Source organism: Ambystoma mexicanum, chromosome 8 (genome assembly GCF_040938575.1).
Source record: "Ambystoma mexicanum isolate Mex_15411 chromosome 8, UKY_AmexF1_1, whole genome shotgun sequence".
In the NCBI taxonomy this organism is placed as follows: domain Eukaryota; kingdom Metazoa; phylum Chordata; class Amphibia; order Caudata; family Ambystomatidae; genus Ambystoma; species Ambystoma mexicanum.
In genome coordinates, this window is record NC_090929.1 from 790,789,877 (window position 1) to 790,808,686 (window position 18,810).

Consider the following 18,810-nt stretch of genomic DNA (forward strand, 5'->3'; position numbering starts at 1 on the left):
TAGTACTATTATTGTTTGGGTTGTTACTGTCTCATATTCACACCCCTTCTAAGAGGCGACCCACATAAAGATTAGTTTGCGTAACATCTAGACAGAATTGTGAATATTAGCTTCCGTCACATCTACGCAGAATTTTAAAGATTAGTTTGTGTCACATCTAGACAGAATTTTGAATATTAGCTTGCATCATATCTAGACAGAATTGTAAAGATTAGTTTACATCACATCTAGACAGTATTGTGAATATTAGCTGGCGTCACATCTAGACAGAATTGTGAAGATTAGCCTGTGTCACACCCAGACAGAAATGTGAATATTAGCTTGTGTCACATCTAGACATAATTGTGAATATTTACTTGTGTTACATCTAGGCAGAATTGTAAAGATTAGCTTGCATCACACCTAGACAGGATTGTGAATTTGAGCTTGCGTCAAATCTAGACAGAATTGTAAAGATTAGTTTACATCACATCTAGACAGTATTCAGTATTGTGAATATTAGCTGGCATCACATCGAGACATAATTGTGAAGATTGGCTGCCATCGCATCTAGACAGAATTGTGAAGATTGACCTGTGTCACACCCAGACAGAATTGTGAATATTAGCTTCTGTCACATCTAGACAGAATTGTGAATATTAGCTTCTGTCACATCTACACAGAATTTTAAAGATTAGTTTGTGTCACATCTAGACAGAATTTTGAACATTAGCTTGCATCACATCTAGACAGAATTGTGTATATTAGCTTGCATCATATCTAGACAGAATTGTATTAGCTTGTGTCACATCTAGACAGAATTGTAAAGATTAGCTTGTGTCACATCTAGACATAATTGTGAATATTTACTTGTATTACATCTAGGCAGAATTGTAAAGATTAGCTTGCATCATACCTAGACAGAATTGTGAATTTTAGCTTGCCTCAAATCTAGACAGAATTGTAATGATTAGTTTACATCACATCTAGACAGTATTGTGAATATTAGCTGGCGTCACATCGAGACATAATTGTGAAGATTAGCTGGCATCACATCTAGACAGAATTGTGAAGATTAGCCTGTGTCACACCCAGACAGAATTGTGAATATTAGCTTGTGTCACATCTAGACATAATTGTGAATATTTACTTGTGTTACATCTAAGCAGAATTGTAAAGATTAGCTTGCATCACACCTAGACGGAATTGTGAATTTTAGCTTGCGTGAAATCTAGACAGAATTGTAAAGATTAGTTTACATCACATCTAGACAGTATTGTGAATATTAGCTGGCGTCACATCGAGACATAATTGTGAAGATTAGCTGGCATCACATCTAGACAGAATTTTGAAGATTAGACTGTGTCACGCCCAGACAGAATTGTGAATATCAGCTTGTGTCACATCCAGACATAATTGTGAATATTTACTTGTGTTACATCTAGGCAGAATTGTAAAGGTTAGCTTGCATCACACCTAAACAGAATTGTGAATTTTAACTTGTGTCAAATCTAGACAGAATTGTAAAGACTAGTTTACATCACATCTAGACAGTATTGTGAATATTAGCTGGTGTCACATTGAGACATAATTGTGAAGATTAGCTGGTGTCACATCTAGACAGAATTGTGAAGATTAGCCTGTGTCACACCCAGACAGAATTGTGAATATTATCTTGTGTCACATCTAGACAGATTTGTAAAGATTAGCTGGTGTCACATCTAGACAGAATTGTGAATATTAGCTTGTGTCACATCTAGACAGATTTGTAAAGATTAGCTTGTGTCACATCTAGACATAATTGTGAATATTATCTTGTGTTACATCTAGGCAGAATTGTAAAGATTAGCTTGCATCACACCTAGACAGGATTGTGAATTTGAGCTTGCGTCAAATCTAGACAGAATTGTAAAGATTAGTTTACATCACATCTAGACAGTATTCAGTATTGTGAATATTAGCTGGCATCACATCGAGACATAATTGTGAAGATTGGCTGCCATCGCATCTAGACAGAATTGTGAAGATTGACCTGTGTCACACCCAGACAGAATTGTGAATATTAGCTTCTGTCACATCTAGACAGAATTGTGAATATTAGCTTCTGTCACATCTACACAGAATTTTAAAGATTAGTTTGTGTCACATCTAGACAGAATTTTGAACATTAGCTTGCATCACATCTAGACAGAATTGTGTATATTAGCTTGCGTCATATCTAGACAGAATTGTATTAGCTTGTGTCACATCTAGACAGAATTGTAAAGATTAGCTTGTGTCACATCTAGACATAATTGTGAATATTTACTTGTATTACATCTAGGCAGAATTGTAAAGATTAGCTTGCATCATACCTAGACAGAATTGTGAATTTTAGCTTGCCTCAAATCTAGACAGAATTGTAATGATTAGTTTACATCACATCTAGACAGTATTGTGAATATTAGCTGGCGTCACATCGAGACATAATTGTGAAGATTAGCTGGCATCACATCTAGACAGAATTGTGAAGATTAGCCTGTGTCACACCCAGACAGAATTGTGAATATTAGCTTGTGTCACATCTAGACATAATTGTGAATATTTACTTGTGTTACATCTAAGCAGAATTGTAAAGATTAGCTTGCATCACACCTAGACTGAATTGTGAATTTTAGCTTGCGTGAAATCTAGACAGAATTGTAAAGATTAGTTTACATCACATCTAGACAGTATTGTGAATATTAGCTGGCGTCACATCGAGACATAATTGTGAAGATTAGCTGGCATCACATCTAGACAGAATTTTGAAGATTAGACTGTGTCACGCCCAGACAGAATTGTGAATATCAGCTTGTGTCACATCCAGACATAATTGTGAATATTTACTTGTGTTACATCTAGGCAGAATTGTAAAGATTAGCTTGCATCACACCTAAACAGAATTGTGAATTTTAACTTGTGTCAAATCTAGACAGAATTGTAAAGACTAGTTTACATCACATCTAGACAGTATTGTGAATATTAGCTGGTGTCACATTGAGACATAATTGTGAAGATTAGCTGGTGTCACATCTAGACAGAATTGTGAAGATTAGCCTGTGTCACACCCAGACAGAATTGTGAATATTATCTTGTGTCACATCTAGACAGATTTGTAAAGATTAGCTGGTGTCACATCTAGACAGAATTGTGAATATTAGCTTGTGTCACATCTAGACAGATTTGTAAAGATTAGCTTGTGTCACATCTAGACATAATTGTGAATATTATCTTGTGTCACATCGAGACAGAATTGTGAAGATTAGCTGGCATCACATCTAGACAGAAATGTGAAGATCAGCCTGGGTCGCGCCCAGACAGAATTGTGAATTTTAGCCTGCATCACATGTAGACAGAATTGTTAATATTAGCTTGCATCACATCCAGACAGAATAGTAAAGATTGGCTTGCGTCAAATCTAGACAGAACTGTGAATATTAGCTTGTGTCACATCGAGACAGAATTGTGAAGATTAGCTGGCGTCACATGTAGACAGAATTCTGAATATTGGCCTGTGTTATCAGCTTGCATCACATCTCGACAGAATTGTGGATTATTAGCTTGTGTCACATATAGACAGAATTATAAAGATTAGCTTGTGTCTCATCTAGACAGAATTGTGAATATTAGTTTGCGTCACATCTAGATGTGATGCCACTAAGCAACCCTACTACAAAATCTCACCCCTCGGCATACATCTCGCAAACTGTAACGAAACACAACCATACCTTTAAAGCCCAAAAAAACTCATGCACTTCACTACATCGCTGTTAGGCAGAATCCTGTGCAGTTCCCTTGGGGAACACTGCAAAAAGATTAAGACTACAGGAGCAGCAGTAAACCCAATTGGTAGCAGTCTGCACCACCCAGATTTACCTAGTAGCTGTGGCTGAGCAGTCAGACTTCTCTCAAGAAGAGTAGGGCAGTATGCAGAGTATACACAATAGGGTCAAAACACAGTAGAGCAAACAAACACTGACCAGAGCTTTGTATAAAAAGTATATGGTTATTTATTTAAAACACACTTTAGGTAATACACTAGCACTCTCAATGAAAAGTAATCTAAAACACAGTCAGGTAAGTATACACACCTCCCTTGATAACTATCAGACAAGCCAGGGTTAAAGAACAACTATTTGTTAAGACAGAAGTGAGCGCTTAACCGAGAAAGGCAGGTTATACTGTAGAGCAAAAGTTCATAGGCCAGGCCCACTTTAAATGGAGCAAAGCGAAATGTGCCCAGGATCACACGGTTTAAAGTGCACTGAAAGTCTTTGCAGAGTGTTCAAAAGAGGTTGGGGTGAGTCAAAAGATATAGTTAGAAGGCCTGGATCCAACCCAGTTTAGAAGCCAAGGATTTAAGGATCACCTTTTGCAATCTGTAGAAAGGGGAGGCCAGTCAGGACACAGTACCTTAAAGAGAAAGGAAGCTCCAGCGGGGGCAGTTGTTCCTGGCAGTGGATGCAGTTCATCATTCCGACCAGGGGAAGAGAGGATCTCATCGAGGACGAAACTTGGAGTCATTGCACTGCACAGGGATGAAACCAGCCGCGGAGTTCCCGATTAAAAGGTGTGGTCCTTTTATTCACGGTCAAACGTGGTGAGCTCGGCTATCCGGCCACCGGGGTGCTTGGCATGGGCCGTCTTTGGAAGGTGAAAAAAGGGTGAACTGGTTGGTCCCATCAGCTCAGAGGAAGAAGACTCGTTCAGCAGTCCAGGGTGCCTATTCCCCCCTCCATCCCTCCTATGGAACCCAGACAGAGTGCCACCACTTGGAGAGCTTCTGTGGAGAAGCCCACCAAAATAATGGAACAAAGGGCTCGACCTTGGTCAGAGTTACAGAGACGGGCACAAACGCCATTTTAGAATCGAGTTCTGGCAAAAAGACCCAACCGGTGATTTAATATTAAATAAATAAACCAGCGGTATCTTTAACATTGCACCAAAATGTGGTGCGTTTAAAATGAATGGGAAAATCCCATAGAGAATATTCCGGTGGAATATTTCGCGTGGTAACCACTGCCACCAGGCAGAAACTCGACAAGGGGGGACTGGACAGTGCCCCCTTGAAAACAGACCCAGGGGCAATCGAATTACCCCTTACCAGTACTTTCACAATATGATGGTTTGTACTGGTTCTGTTCACAATTTTGGACTAGTAAAGCCAATGGTGACTTTACATGCCCTGGGAGACAGTAGTCAGTCCCAGGGTATGGAGTCTATGTTTGGGGGTCACTGTGACACCCCTGTGGTACTGCACTGAGGTGGTTTGTACCACACCTACAGAAAAACAGATGATACCCTATGGAGTAAAAAGGAACCCCATGGCCCATAAGCACATAACAAGTCAAAGACACACCTCAAATCATGCCTAAGAGTGGGAGTAAAAGAGTCTCACTCTTAGCAGGGGAAAAAAAACAAACCCAAAAAATCCAGCAAAGCTGCTGGGGAACTCACTAGGTTTGGGAAATTAGCCTTATAAGTGAATTCTCCCTAACACTCGCCCCCCCAGACTAAGGGACAGGAGGATTGAATCCACTCCTGGATAAATCTCATACCTCTAGTCGGTTAAAAACATCCTAGAGAGACCATCAGCAATAGTTTTGGGTTTTCCCCTTTCATTTGCATTAACCATCTCAAGGGTTGGTGGTCATTCTGAATAACAAAAGTAGAACCATACAAGTATGGCCTAAACTTCTTCAGAGCTCACACAATAGCAAAACACTCTCTTTCAATGGTTGCCCACCTTGTTTCAGGATCCTTCAGTTTTCTACTGATGAAGCAAATGGGGTGTTCCCTACCTTTCTCATCCAGTTGGCTAAGGACTGCACCTATACCTGCATTAGAAGCATCAGTTTGTACAATGAAAGTTTGGTGATAGTCAGGAGCTCTGAGTACTGGAGCTTGACAAAGGGCTTTCTTCAGGTTATCAAAGGCCTGATTGCACTCCTCATTCCATTTGCCTTTTTTAGGGAATTTAGGAGAGGAGATCACATTCATTGGAGAAGCTATTGTCCCATAGTTCTCTTTGAAATTCCTGTAGGACCCAGTGAGGCCTAGGAAGGCTCTCATCTGGGTCTGAGTAGTAGGTGTTGTCCAATTTTGCACAGCTTCAATCTTACTGGGCAAAGGCCTTATTTCACCACCTCCTACCTCATGTCCAAGGTAGACCACTTTACTCTGCCCAATCTGGCATTTACTTGCCTTTATGGTCAGATTGGCCTTTTCCAGAGCCTGCAAAACCTGTCCTAGGTGGTCAACATGCTCTTCCCATGAGTGGCTGAACACTGCAATGTCATCCAAGTATGCCATGCAGACGTCCTCCATCCCAGTCAGAACCTGATTTACCATCCTTTGGAAGGTAGCAGGTGCATTCTTTAGTCCAAAAGGCATAACTTTAAATTGGTATAAGCCAACTGGGTAGAAAATGCAGTTTTCTCCTTGGCATGGTCTGTCAGGGCTATTTGCCAATAGCCTGACGTCAGATCAAATGTGCTGAGGAACTTGGCTGCACCAAGTTTATCCACCAACTCATCTGTCCTTGGCAAAGGATGGGCATCAGTCTTAGTGACTGCATTAAGAGCTCTACAGTCCACGCAGAACCTCAGTTCTTTGGATCCGGCCTTTGGTACTAACACAACTGGGCTAGACCATGGACTAGTAGAGGGCTCTATTACCCCGAGGTCAAGCATTTTACGGACCTCTCCTTTGATGTGGGTTCTTACATTCTCTGACATTCTGTATCCTCTGCTTTTTACTGGCAGACAATCACCAGTGAGTATATCATGCTGTCCCCAAGGGGTCAAGCCTGGTGAAAGTGAGAACGGGGAGGCAAACTGATTTAACATAGATTTGCACTCCTCTTGTTGCTCAGGTGTCAGATTTGAAGAGAGATTAACTCCTTCAATCTTTTCATCCAAAGGTAAGCCTCTGAGGAGATCAGGGAGAGATTCACTCTCTTCTTCCTCTGCTGCTGAAGCTAGAAACAAAGCTCCTACTTCTGGCCTAGAGACATATGCCTTTAGTCTGTTGGTGTGGAAGACTCTGGGAGCCTCCTTGGGATTGCCCAGGTCCACCAGATAGTTGACCTCTCCAAGTTTTCCCACAATCTTGAAGATTCCCATCCATTTGTCTTGCAATGCCCTCTGCCTTGTTGGGATCATAACAAGAACTAGCTGGTCTTGAGCGAACTCAACCATGTTAGCCTTTTGGTCATGCCAGTGCTTTACCAAAGCTTGACCAGCCTTCAAGTTATCACTAGCTTGAGCCATGATATGATATGAGCCATTATCTGTGACATTCTCCTCTGGAGTCCTATCACGTAGTCAGTCACTCTGGCTGGCTTGGAGGAAGGAGCACTCTCCAACCCCTCCTTAATCAGGGCCAATGGACCTCTGACTGGATTACCGTAGAGAAGTTCAAAGGGACTATAGTCTACTCCCTCCTGAGGGACTTCTCTATAAGCAAAGAGAAGGCATGGCAGTAGAAGGTCCCACTTTCTTCTAAGGGGTTATTCTAAAGCACCTATCATGCCCTTCATTGTTCTATTAAACTGTTCAACCAATCCATTTGTCTGTGGGTGGTAGCCGGTAGAGAACTTGTAGGTAACTCCACAGTTTTTCAACATGGCTTTCATGTAGTGGGACATAAAATTTGACCCCCTGTCAGAGATTACCTCCTTAGGAAACCCAACCCTGGTAAAAATACCAAGGAGGGCCTTAGCCACAGCCTGAGCTGTAACAGTCCTCATAGGAATTGCCTCAGGGTATCTAGTAGAATGGTCTACTACAACAAGGATAAACCTGTTGCCTGAGGAGGTTGGAGGATCAAGGGGACCAACAATGTCAATCCCTACCCTCTCAAATGGGACTCCCACCACTGGGAGAGGCACTAAAGGTGCCTCATTCTTGGAACCGCTCTTGCCAGAAGTTTGGCAGGTGTGACAGCTCTTGCAGAACTTATCTACTTCAGCCCCCATTTTTGGCCAATAAAAGTATAGTGAGAGCCTTTCCTTGTTCTTCTTGAAACTCAAGTGACCAGCAAAGGAATCTCATGGGCTAGCTGCAAGAACTGAAGTCTGTTTTCTTGAGGGACTACAAGTCGTTTGTAGTTTCCAGGTGCAGACTCAGTCGGTTCACTGTAGAAGAGGCCATCTTCCCAGTGTAACCTATACTTCCCAGGCTCTTGCCCATCAGCCTGAGAAGCTGCCTGGTGGCGGAGACCTTCCAGAGTTGGACATTCTCTTTGGGCCTTACAGAAAGCTGATCTGCTTGGGCCACCTTCTGCCAGTAAACACTGCAGCTCAGGATGGTCAGCAGGGTCCAGATCTCCAATAAGTTCTTGGCCTCCAACTAGCTCTTCTTCAGAGTCTAGTTCAACCACACAGGGTTGTACCTCCCTCTCAGCCTCAGCTGGAGGTGGAGTTACGGGTGTAACTTTGGACAACCTTGGGGAAGTCCTTGTTGGAAGCACTGGAGTGCTTGCTGCTGGTTTCATTTTAGAAGCCTTGGGTTGCCCCTTTGCTTCTGGTTGCTTAGAGATTGCAGTAAGTAGCTCCAGTGGAGTAGGAGTGATTTCTTCTATCATCATCTCCTTGGGAGAACCTCTCAAGGTTTTCTCCCTTGCAGGTCTGGTTAGTTCCTGTAACCTTTTACTAGGAGGTCTGGGGGTATGTGACACAACTCCAAGAGCTTTCAGGTCATTTCCCAACAGAACCCTTCCTGGTACCTCACATTGTACACTGTCAGGTATCTTCACAGTCATATCATTGCACTGGATGAGAGCTGATAACTGGGAACACATCTGCACAGGCCCTCCAGCTTACTTGGTGAGGCATGTGGGTGCCCTAGCAACCTCCTCTGCCTTGAAAAAAGATTCATCCACCACAGTTATGCTGGCCCCAGTGTCCCTAATGGCAGGAGTCTCCTGACCATTCACCTGGACACTGTCCTTATAATACTCTTTAGTATTATCTGGGATAGAATTATAGACATCTAAATTCTGTTGTTCCCACAACCCCAGGCACACTAAAGAAACACTGGCTGAGACTCCAATGGGATCATCAGCCAGTAATAGAAAGTTTCCACTTGTCATTGGTACTTCCTCCTCTGGAGCGAAGGCTAGGGAGACAAGCTGGACCCCTGAAGGTTTACCCTTACATCTGGGATCTCCTTTCACATGGTCAGTTGAGCCACAAACATAGCATTTTCCAAATGTTTTCTGGAATGGAGGCTTGCTCTGACCTCCTTCTGGTCTGGGACCAGAAGGTACACTAGCCTGATTTGGTTTCCCTTGTGGCTTACCCTTAGAGTTTTGTTTGGGGCCCTCTTTTGAATTGGAATTACTTGAATTCTCTTTGGAGTCCTTTTTTGGCTGTTTCCCCTCATCCTTTTTCTGAGTTGCCCCAGAATCCTTGTGAGTAGCCCTGTTGGTAACCCACAAGTCAGCAGCCTTAGCTAGTTTCTTGGAATCTAATTCCTTTGAATCAGCCAAGTGCTGTCTGAGCTCAGGAGAGCAGGCATCATAAATTGACTCCAACATAACAAGATTTCTCATTCCCTCATAAGTGTTCACTCTGTAACCCTTAATACATCCCTCTAAGTTTTTCAAACTTTCACTCACCCAGGTAGCCCAAGGGGTACCATCATGCTTTTTGAGGGTCATAAACCTCTTAAGGTACTGGGAAGGGGTCTTCCCAAATCTAGCTATTAAAGCTAGCTTCACACATTCATAATCCATCCTATCCACCTCCCCCAACTCCATTACCACATAAGATGCAACAGGGGGGAGCCTAGAGAACAACCAAGGAAGCAACCGATTCCCTGTGAAGTCCTGGAGCCCATGATTATACTCAAACATAGCCAACCAATCTAACACATCCAACTTAGGTTCATACATACCCACAATCTCTTTAGGCATACGGGGTCTTTTGGGACTGGAACTCCTAGAGGATCTGGGGAGAGAAGTATTTTCAACAGACAATTTCTTCATCTCTAGCTCATGCTTGAGCTCCAATTCTCTGAGCCTTAGTTCTTGGTGCTTTTGTTCAAATTGGGCACTAATTCTTTTGAACTCTAATTCAAGCCTCATTTTTTCTAGTTCAATGAATTCAGGACTTAATGTGGGACCTGACACAGGTCCAGTAGACATAGCTTGAGGTGCTAGAGCAGGCAGAGGGGCAGTGGGGACAGTTATATTAGTCTCACTTTCCTCTTCTGAATCTACAATATTATCAATACGTTGATCCATATTACCATCATTACTGTTGTCTACATTTGCTGGGGAGGTAGGTTCCTCTGAACCACTACCCAGACATTGGTTTTCTAACAATCTATTAGTTCCAGTTTCTTGCCTTTAACAGGAAGATCCTTATGCCTACAAAGAACTCTTACTCAGCAGTTTTTGAAGAAAGGGACTCCTGACTGTAACTTTCCATAGTTGACTTGTTAAAGAAATAGCTTTTTCAGTACTAAGCTTTGTGGTTAGTTGCACTAAGGTATTTAGACACTCTAAAATGTATACTCAATACAAATCCCACTGCTGCCACCAGTGTTAGGCAGAATCCTGTGCAGTTCCCTTGGGGAACACTGCAAAAAGATTAAGACTACAGGAGCAGCAGTAAACCCAATTGGTAGCAGTCTGCACCACCCAGATTTACCTGGTAGCTGTGGCTGAGCAGTCAGGCTTCTCTCAAGAAGAGTAGAGCAGTATGCAGAGTATACACAATAGGGTCAAAACACAGTAGAGCAAACAAACACTGACCAGAGCTTTGTATAAAAAGTATATGGTTATTTATTTAAAAGACACTTTAGGTAATACACTAGCACTCTCAATGAAAAGTAATCTAAAACACAGTCAGGTAAGTATACACACCTCCCTTGAAAACTATCAGACAAGTCAGGGTTAAAGCACAACTATTTGTTAAGACAGAAGTGAGCGCTTAACCTAGATGGCACTCCAATAGTTTAGGTTAAAAAGGGAGAGAAAAGGCAGAACATAAAATAAAACAGTTCCCAACACTTTTAAGAGTTCAGAGCAAGGGGAGAAAGGCAGGTTATACTGTAGAGCCAAAGTTCATAGGCCAGGCCTACTTTAAATGGAGCAAAGCGAAATGTGCCCAGGATCACACGGTTTAAAGTGCACTGAAAGTCTTTGCAGAGTATTCAAAAGAGGTTGGGGTGAGTCAAAAGATATAGTTAGAAGACCTGGAGCCAACCCAGTTTAGAAGCCAAGGATTTAAGGGTCACCTTTTGCAATCTGTAGAAAGGGGAGGCCAGGCAGGACACCGTACCTTAAAGAGAAAGGAAGCTCCAGCGGGGGCAGTTGTTCCTGGCAGTGGTTGCAGTTCAATTATCCGACCAGGGGAAGAGAGGATCTCGTCGAGGAGGAAACTTGGAGTCGTTGCACTGCACAGGGATGAAACTAGCCGCGGAGTTCCCGATTAAAAGGTGCAGTCCTTTTATTCACGGTCAAAAGTGGTGAGCTTGGCTATCCGGCTGCCGTGGTGCTTGGCATGGGCGATTCGACCAAGGGCTGTCTTTGGAAGGCGAAAAAAGGCTGAACTGGTTGGCCCCACCAGCTCGGACGAAGAAGACTCGTTCAGCAGACGATCTTCTCTTGTAGTCGGGAAAGTGGTGAGGTAGCTGCAGCAGGGCTTCACCGGTGGTGTCATCGTTGCAGATGGCTCAGCTTCGTCCCTCTTCGGATTCTTAGGTCCTGTGGCGACTTCTGAAGTTCCAGTCCCAAAGGCCCTGCTTTTATGCAGGAAAAACCCCCATTCATCAGCCTAGCTGTCAATCACACATGCTAAGTGGTGAGCCGGGCGGCTCACCACTGGGCCAAATCAGAGTAGAGTGCGACTTGGGTTGCTAAGGCAACGCAGTCCAGGGTGCCTATTCCCCCCTCCACCCCTCCTATGGAACCCAGACAGAGTGGCACCACTTGGAGGGCTTCTGTGGAGAAGCCCGCCAAAATAGTGGGACAAAGGGCTCGACCTTGGTCAGAGTTACAAAGACGGACACAAACGCCATTTTAGAATCGAGTTCTGGCAAAAAGACCCAACCGGTGATTTAATATTAAATAAATAAACCAGCGGTATCTTTAACATTGCACCAAAAAGTGGTGCTTTTAAAATGAATGGGAAAATCCCATAGAGAATATTCCGGTGGAATATTTTGCGTGGTAACCACTGCCACCAGCCAGAAACTCGACAAGGGGGGACTGGACAGTACCCCCTTGAAAACAGACCCAGGGGCAATCGAATTACCCCTTACCGGTACTTCCACAATATGATGGTTTGTACTGGTTCTGTTCACAATTTTGGACTAGTAAAGCCAATGGTGACTTTGCATGCCCTGGGAGACAGTAGTCAGTCCCAGGGTATGAAGTCTATGTTTGGGGGTCACTGTGACACCCCTGTGGTACTGCACTGAGGGTGCTTTGTACCACACATACAGAAAAACAGATGATACCCTATGGAGTAAAAAGGAACCCCATAGCCCATAAGCACATAACAAGTCAAAGACACACCTCAAATCATGCCTAAGAGTGGGAGTAAAAGAGTCTCACTCTTAGCAGGAGAACAAAACAAGCCCAAAAATCCAGCAAAGCTGCTGGGGGACTCCCTAGGTTTGGGAAATTAACCTTATAAGAGAATTCTCCCTAACAATCGCACAACAAAACAAACCACACATAGCCTCGCACAACAGCACATGACGGTTACCAACGAAAAGCACACCTAAGCTCAGTGAACAGTGTTAACCCAAACTGAGGCAATCAACAACACATCACAGCTCTTTTGCTATTTTCCCGCTTAGCCTAACTAACCTATCATACCCTCTTTCCTTTCAGATCCACCAGAGCGCCAGGGGACCACTCTGGTGGTGATAGTGCACAGTATATAAAAAATATATATATATATATCCTTTAATATTACCTGAAAAAGCAAAGGAGGTATATATTGTGGTTGCCTGTTTAACTTTATGATTGGGATCACTGTTGGTTTGTGGAAGTGTGAGGGCTGATAAGCGGTTTAGCCACTACGCATCCTTGTACTCTGCAAGAGTCATTCATTCACAGGGATGCCAAAGGACGAATTGAAGTAGAAGAAGTTTAGTTGCAGGGAAGTACAAATAGCTGGGTATGTTGAGTATGCTTTGTGCCACAAAGAGGTGGAATTGTCACTACTGTATCAACCCTGTATGATTGTGAAATATATTTGATCTCAGGAAGGCAATACCAAATGGTAAAATATAAGCATCCATTGTAAAATAACAGGAAATATTTGAGTTTTATCTAGCATCGACCTCTTTTGTAGCGACACATATTTTTCAACAAGGAAAAGAATGAATACCTTCCTCCAAAAACATACTCTCACTCAGTTATCTATCCTCATATTAGATCACATAACTTCTTCCACTCTCATTCATAAATCTTCAAATTCATTTTCATACTTCCACCCCTCTTTATTCCTCCCCCCACTCTGCCTTCTTTGCCCTTGACATAGCCCCAATCTGCCCAAAAGCGTCCAAGTGAAGGAACTCATGAAATGTTTTCACAATACAAAACACAAAACTATTGGCTTTATCAATTCTTGCTTGTTTTTAATTGCTTCTGAAGCTGTACTAGTAAATAATGTGAATTATAGGGCCCAGCTCTGTGTCTTTGATATAGTCAGGGCTTCTGTACAAAGCGTTATTTCATATATAATTGTCTTGTTCTGTGTGCGGATGTAGTCTTGTATGCTGTATTTTGCATTCCTTTCCGAAACTTTCTACATTATAATAAAACAATGGCTATGGAAGGAAGCGTATAAATACCACTCCCTGAATACGATCTTGTGTGCGTAAGAGCCATGCTGTCATAACCGTGGGATCCTGCTCTTAGTGTTGCCAATGTTAAAATGTACATAGGAATGTATTAACCATGTGCAAATTGACAGACAACGAAAGAGCTAAATTATATGTCTTCTGCTTTACTTTTAGCTCTCGCTTACAGCCATTGCGTTCCATGTTTTCCGTACAGTTGAAGTGAACCGACTCATGGGAAAGCTGTTGAAACAGCCAAGCACTTATGCTGACTTCGAATTCCTGGCTTTTTGGCAGACCCAGTACAACAATATGAATGCTGTAAACCTATTCTTTGCTTGGATAAAGGTATTACAATTCAATTATGAACGAGTTTCTATTTCTTTGTTTTTGCTTTTGCTTTCTCTTACCTTTTGAATTATGTATAATTGCAGGGCTGGCCCTACGATCTACAAGGCCGTGGGCAGCAAAAGATCGGTGTGCCCCCTTGTGTGCATACATAGTGATATCAGTGATATTACAGAAAAACCTTATCACATAATGAGTCTTTAGTACAGAAAGGCACCATTGCCATGAGTAAGACAAAAGAGAAATGCACTGTGACGTCCACTACATGGATTGTCACGTTTAATATTAATATGTACCTGTGCAGCAACATGAGGAGTGAGGCTTTTTTAAACTAACTTGTAGAAACTTCTGATTTTGGCAGATGAAGCATATTGAGAAACAAACATTTGCCCAGGAGCACACATTTTGGTTAAGTGGTGAAGCCGGGATTTGAGACCAATCTACATACAATTCAGGCACTTGAACTATCTCTTCCTAGTAATTGGTAGAAATATGGTTTGCAAAAGGTCTTTTTGAAATTGTATTCACTATCTGACTGTGGAAGCCATTGCAAAAATATGGGGATTGTGTTTTTCTAACTGAAGCTAACTGTTGTTTTTGGAGAGGTTTTAGGGTTGTTTTTTTTAAACTAGCAATATACTTTTAGTTCCGAAGTTACACATACAGATTATTTTGACTGTCAAAAGAAATAAACTCCATCCAAGGATGTTCCAAGGATCTCAGGTCAGGGATTGGGCCTAGAGCAGACAGGGCAGGGCATCTACTGCAGTATGGTTTTATAGTGCGATATAGCCTTTTTAGCTGGGAGGTAAGCAATTTTGCAGATCTTCAAACGAACAGGGCTCAAGTCCTAAAAAAAGAATGGGTCTCAATAATAATGCATAGGAGCAGCATACAGGGGGTCCGAGGGCGCAGCAGCTCCTGTTCTCCTCGAACGACGGGCCAGGAGTGTCATGTTGCTCCTGTGGAGACTCTGCAAAGTTTTTGTAGGGGCAACCAAAAACGGAAAAAGAAAAAAAACAGATTGAGTGCTGTGCTCTTCTAAATCACTGGATGTGGCACTATTTCTGCCTTCTATCTTGCTGGATTCAGGCTTGGTGACGTGTTGGTATGCATTTTGCAAAATCATCAAGTGCAGCTCACTTCAAAATGAGAAGGGACACGCATCAATATAGCCCCAGATCCTTGATTGAAGGGGTTGGGCAGGCCAAAGCTGTTTGGCAGGTGTGGGAATAGCAAGGGGAAGCAGGGGATCATGTAACAGAATGTTGCAAAAGGCAACTCAGCAGGTTAGGTGACTGTTGATGAAATGTTATATGCTTACATCTTCCTGTAAATCATATGACCTTTTTCCTCCTCCTGTTGCAAAATGCGGTGTTTCAACCCGGGCATCGGTACAGTTCCTTCACTTCACTCAGTGTGGGAATGTCTAACCAATAACGAAAATCAAAGCTGGCACCCATCAATACATGCACAGTAAGTGAACATATCTTAAATTGAAATATACACATCGAGTCATTTGACCTTTGCCCTTAGAAGAAAGTGCACAAGCCAGAGGAGCATTGTCCTTTCCCAAAAAATAATCAACACCTGAAAAATAACCTGAGAGTGGAGATTTTCCAATAACTATGCTGACAAAATATAAAAGGCGCCCATCTTTTAAACCAAACAATATATAGTGAAATATTCCCTCCCCAAAAAAATCCCAATTTGAGACATGCACTTTGATGACACTTTTATGCGACCTGGTGGCTTGTCGATCAAAGTAGAGTCCTATATATAAAGCAATTTGGTATACAGACAGCATTAATAGAAGGTTGATAGACATTCATATTGGCTGATTTAGGGTTAAAATCACATACAATAACACAAATAACAAGGGGCTACGGGAGCAACCCCGCCTAACCCTTCAATTAGTAGAGAAACCTCTTTAGCAACCACCATCCTCAGTCCACCACAATCACATTTAATAGCCCTGATTGCACCCCAATCTGATTCATTTTAGAGAAAAAACAAGTTGTATCAATAGAATCAAATCCTTTGTATAAATCAAGAAATACCACATCCACATGACCACCCTGGATCCTTGTATGTCAATAATAATGTCCATTATCAGGCAGTATTTAACAGTGCTAAGGCCTTCCCAAATGCCAGCTTGATTGATAGTAATTATATTACTTATGGCAGTGCACTGCTCCAGCCTAGTGAGAAGACATTTAAAAAAATCTTCCCTCATAATAGAGATATAGGTCGATAGAAACAGGGATACAAAATGCAACATGTTTTAAATAAGGTAACTTTAAGGCTAGACTGCCATGGTTTTGGAAGAGAGCCTGAAATTGTTATTGCATTCAACGCCTGTTCAAATACCGCAGCCCACGTTTTGGGAACCAAACAAATATGTCTGAATGGAAGACATATTTTCCAGTGACTTTACCTGCTCTTACAGACCATATACAGTAGCAGAAGGGGTCCCCTTTTGTGCAATGTTACATTATGACAGGTGGTCACACCCCCTGCTTCCGGTCTTAGTCCCTCCCCCTTTTGATGTGCTTTGATATAAACTTAATATAAATTTGATATAAAAAAGATATAAAAAATGTTTGATATCAATTTGATATCAAATGTATATTTGTTACAAAGTGTTTTCTAATTTAAATCAGTTTTGACATAAAGTGAATATACATTTAATATAAAATCTATATATAGATGGGAGCAGCTAGGAACGACGCTCGCCGATGTGGCTCGATGAAGTGCGCAGAGCAAAGTGAGCTCTGAAGACAGGGACTGTGAATCTACGGTTTCGCAGAGTGACGTGGTGATGACATCATAGAGGGGTTCCACCCATTGGTGATAGGAAGCGGATATACATATACATATCAAATTGATAAGCCCCCCAAAGTTTTTGATAGCAATTTTATTAAACCCTAATAATTGTTATATAAACTTTATAGGAAGTGGAAAATATCAAGCAATTTTGATATCTTTTTATTATAAAAATGTATATACAAATATTAAAAATATTTGTTGATATATACATGTAAATAAAAATCAATATTGACAATCATATTTTTGATATGGAATTGTATAACAAAAATACTAAACATCATATTTTTCGATGCAGACATTTATATAAAATATATTTAAAAATCATATTTTTCAATATAGAAATGTATTTAAAAATGTATATTTTTTAATATAAAATATTCATGTCCATTTTTGATATAAACTTCCCCTGAAAATGTTGATATAAAAATGTACACCAATCATATGAACTGGCATGATACAGAGTGTCAATAATGAAAAGCAGTTTACTTTATAAGTAAAGTGTGCTTCCCAGAGCCTGTTCAAAAGTCAAACTTTTACTAAGTGGTCTACAGCATCTCATGCACGGCATACATGTGTCCCTCTGTGACCCACCAAAGAGCAGTGAATCAACACTGCACAGGTTTTATATTCCTCAATCAATAAAGCTTTATTTCGGTCATAAAACCATAAAAGGGATAAAAAACATTATACAGTTAAACACAATTTATTAAACATTAAAGATATTCGCTAATAATTAAAAATAATAAACACACCACAGTATTATAAAATTGTTAAAAAAAGAAAACAGTGTAAGGAGAGCACAGCTTTCAGCCTTAACAAAAGGGGGAACAAAATTAATCACCCTTGCTTTAACAGGTGGAAATTGACTCACAAACTATTCTCACCCCTTACATGTGTTGAGAGCTTTTGCTCTCAATAACCAAGCTCTATGTATAAAACAGGTTGTTGCGAAAACAACACACACATTTTGCAGATTGCATAAAAATAACAGCACCTCCCCTGCACTACGAATCCCCACATTAATTAAAATCGGTCTCAGAAATCTCTGTCTCAACCTCAGGGTCTAATGGCAGATCAAAAAAAATGCAGTATATCTTCTTTTTTTGACATGCACAATGGACATAAAGCAGACTCCTGGGGTTTCCAGAGAGATGTAAAGCTTGCCACAGCCAATGTCCCTAATCTAAAGCGAAAGTATAAAGATTTCTCGTAAACCATACTAATGAGATCAACATAGACTATTCGGAACTTGAGCAGGCTCTTATCAATATAGTCAGAGCCAATAGGCAGTTTCATGGTGTCGCTAATTAAATAATGTCTCACCTTATTGTTAATGGCTAGGCTTTTTGTCTCTTTTCCGCCCTATAACAAGAGGTCGGATCTGTCCAAAGATTGTGCAGATTCAGCTTCGACAGACAATTTTTTTACATGACTCGCCATTTTGAGCTTCTTTCCCCCTCTAAACTAAGAAGATCTACTAGCCCATCCTGATAGGATATTAAACCTTCATTGCTCCACAATCTTATCCATTATCTGATTGGGTCCAAACTCAGCTTTGTCATCGCAGGTAAAACACCTAGTTCCAAGTATATTAAAGAGGATGGCGTACTCAGGAGCAAGAGTAACAATTGTTTTAAAAACTTTCTTTCACATGATTGTAAGTTATTTAAGTGTGTGTAGCCCCATAATTCGGCACCATATGTGGCTGCTCCACAATATTATTTCTGTAATAGTTTAAGAACCGGGTGAGAATGCTCCTTTGCCATGGCTCACAAAAAAAGAAGGTATAGCTCCATTATATGTTTCCAAGCTTATTTTTGATTTAGCT

The 18,810-nt window shown here is 41.4% G+C and overlaps 1 protein-coding gene across 4 annotated transcripts in view; it reads left to right on the plus strand.

The window, feature by feature from the left end:
* Positions 1-18,810, plus strand: part of LOC138472450 (polycystin-2-like protein 1) — a 2,384,383-nt gene that overhangs the window by 1,261,989 nt on the left and 1,103,584 nt on the right. For all 4 annotated transcript variants that reach the window (XM_069610623.1, XM_069610624.1, XM_069610625.1 and 1 more), the window contains one exon: positions 13,983-14,153. In XM_069610623.1, the coding sequence (XP_069466724.1) occupies positions 13,983-14,153 (171 nt within the window). The remainder of the gene's footprint in view (positions 1-13,982; positions 14,154-18,810) is intronic.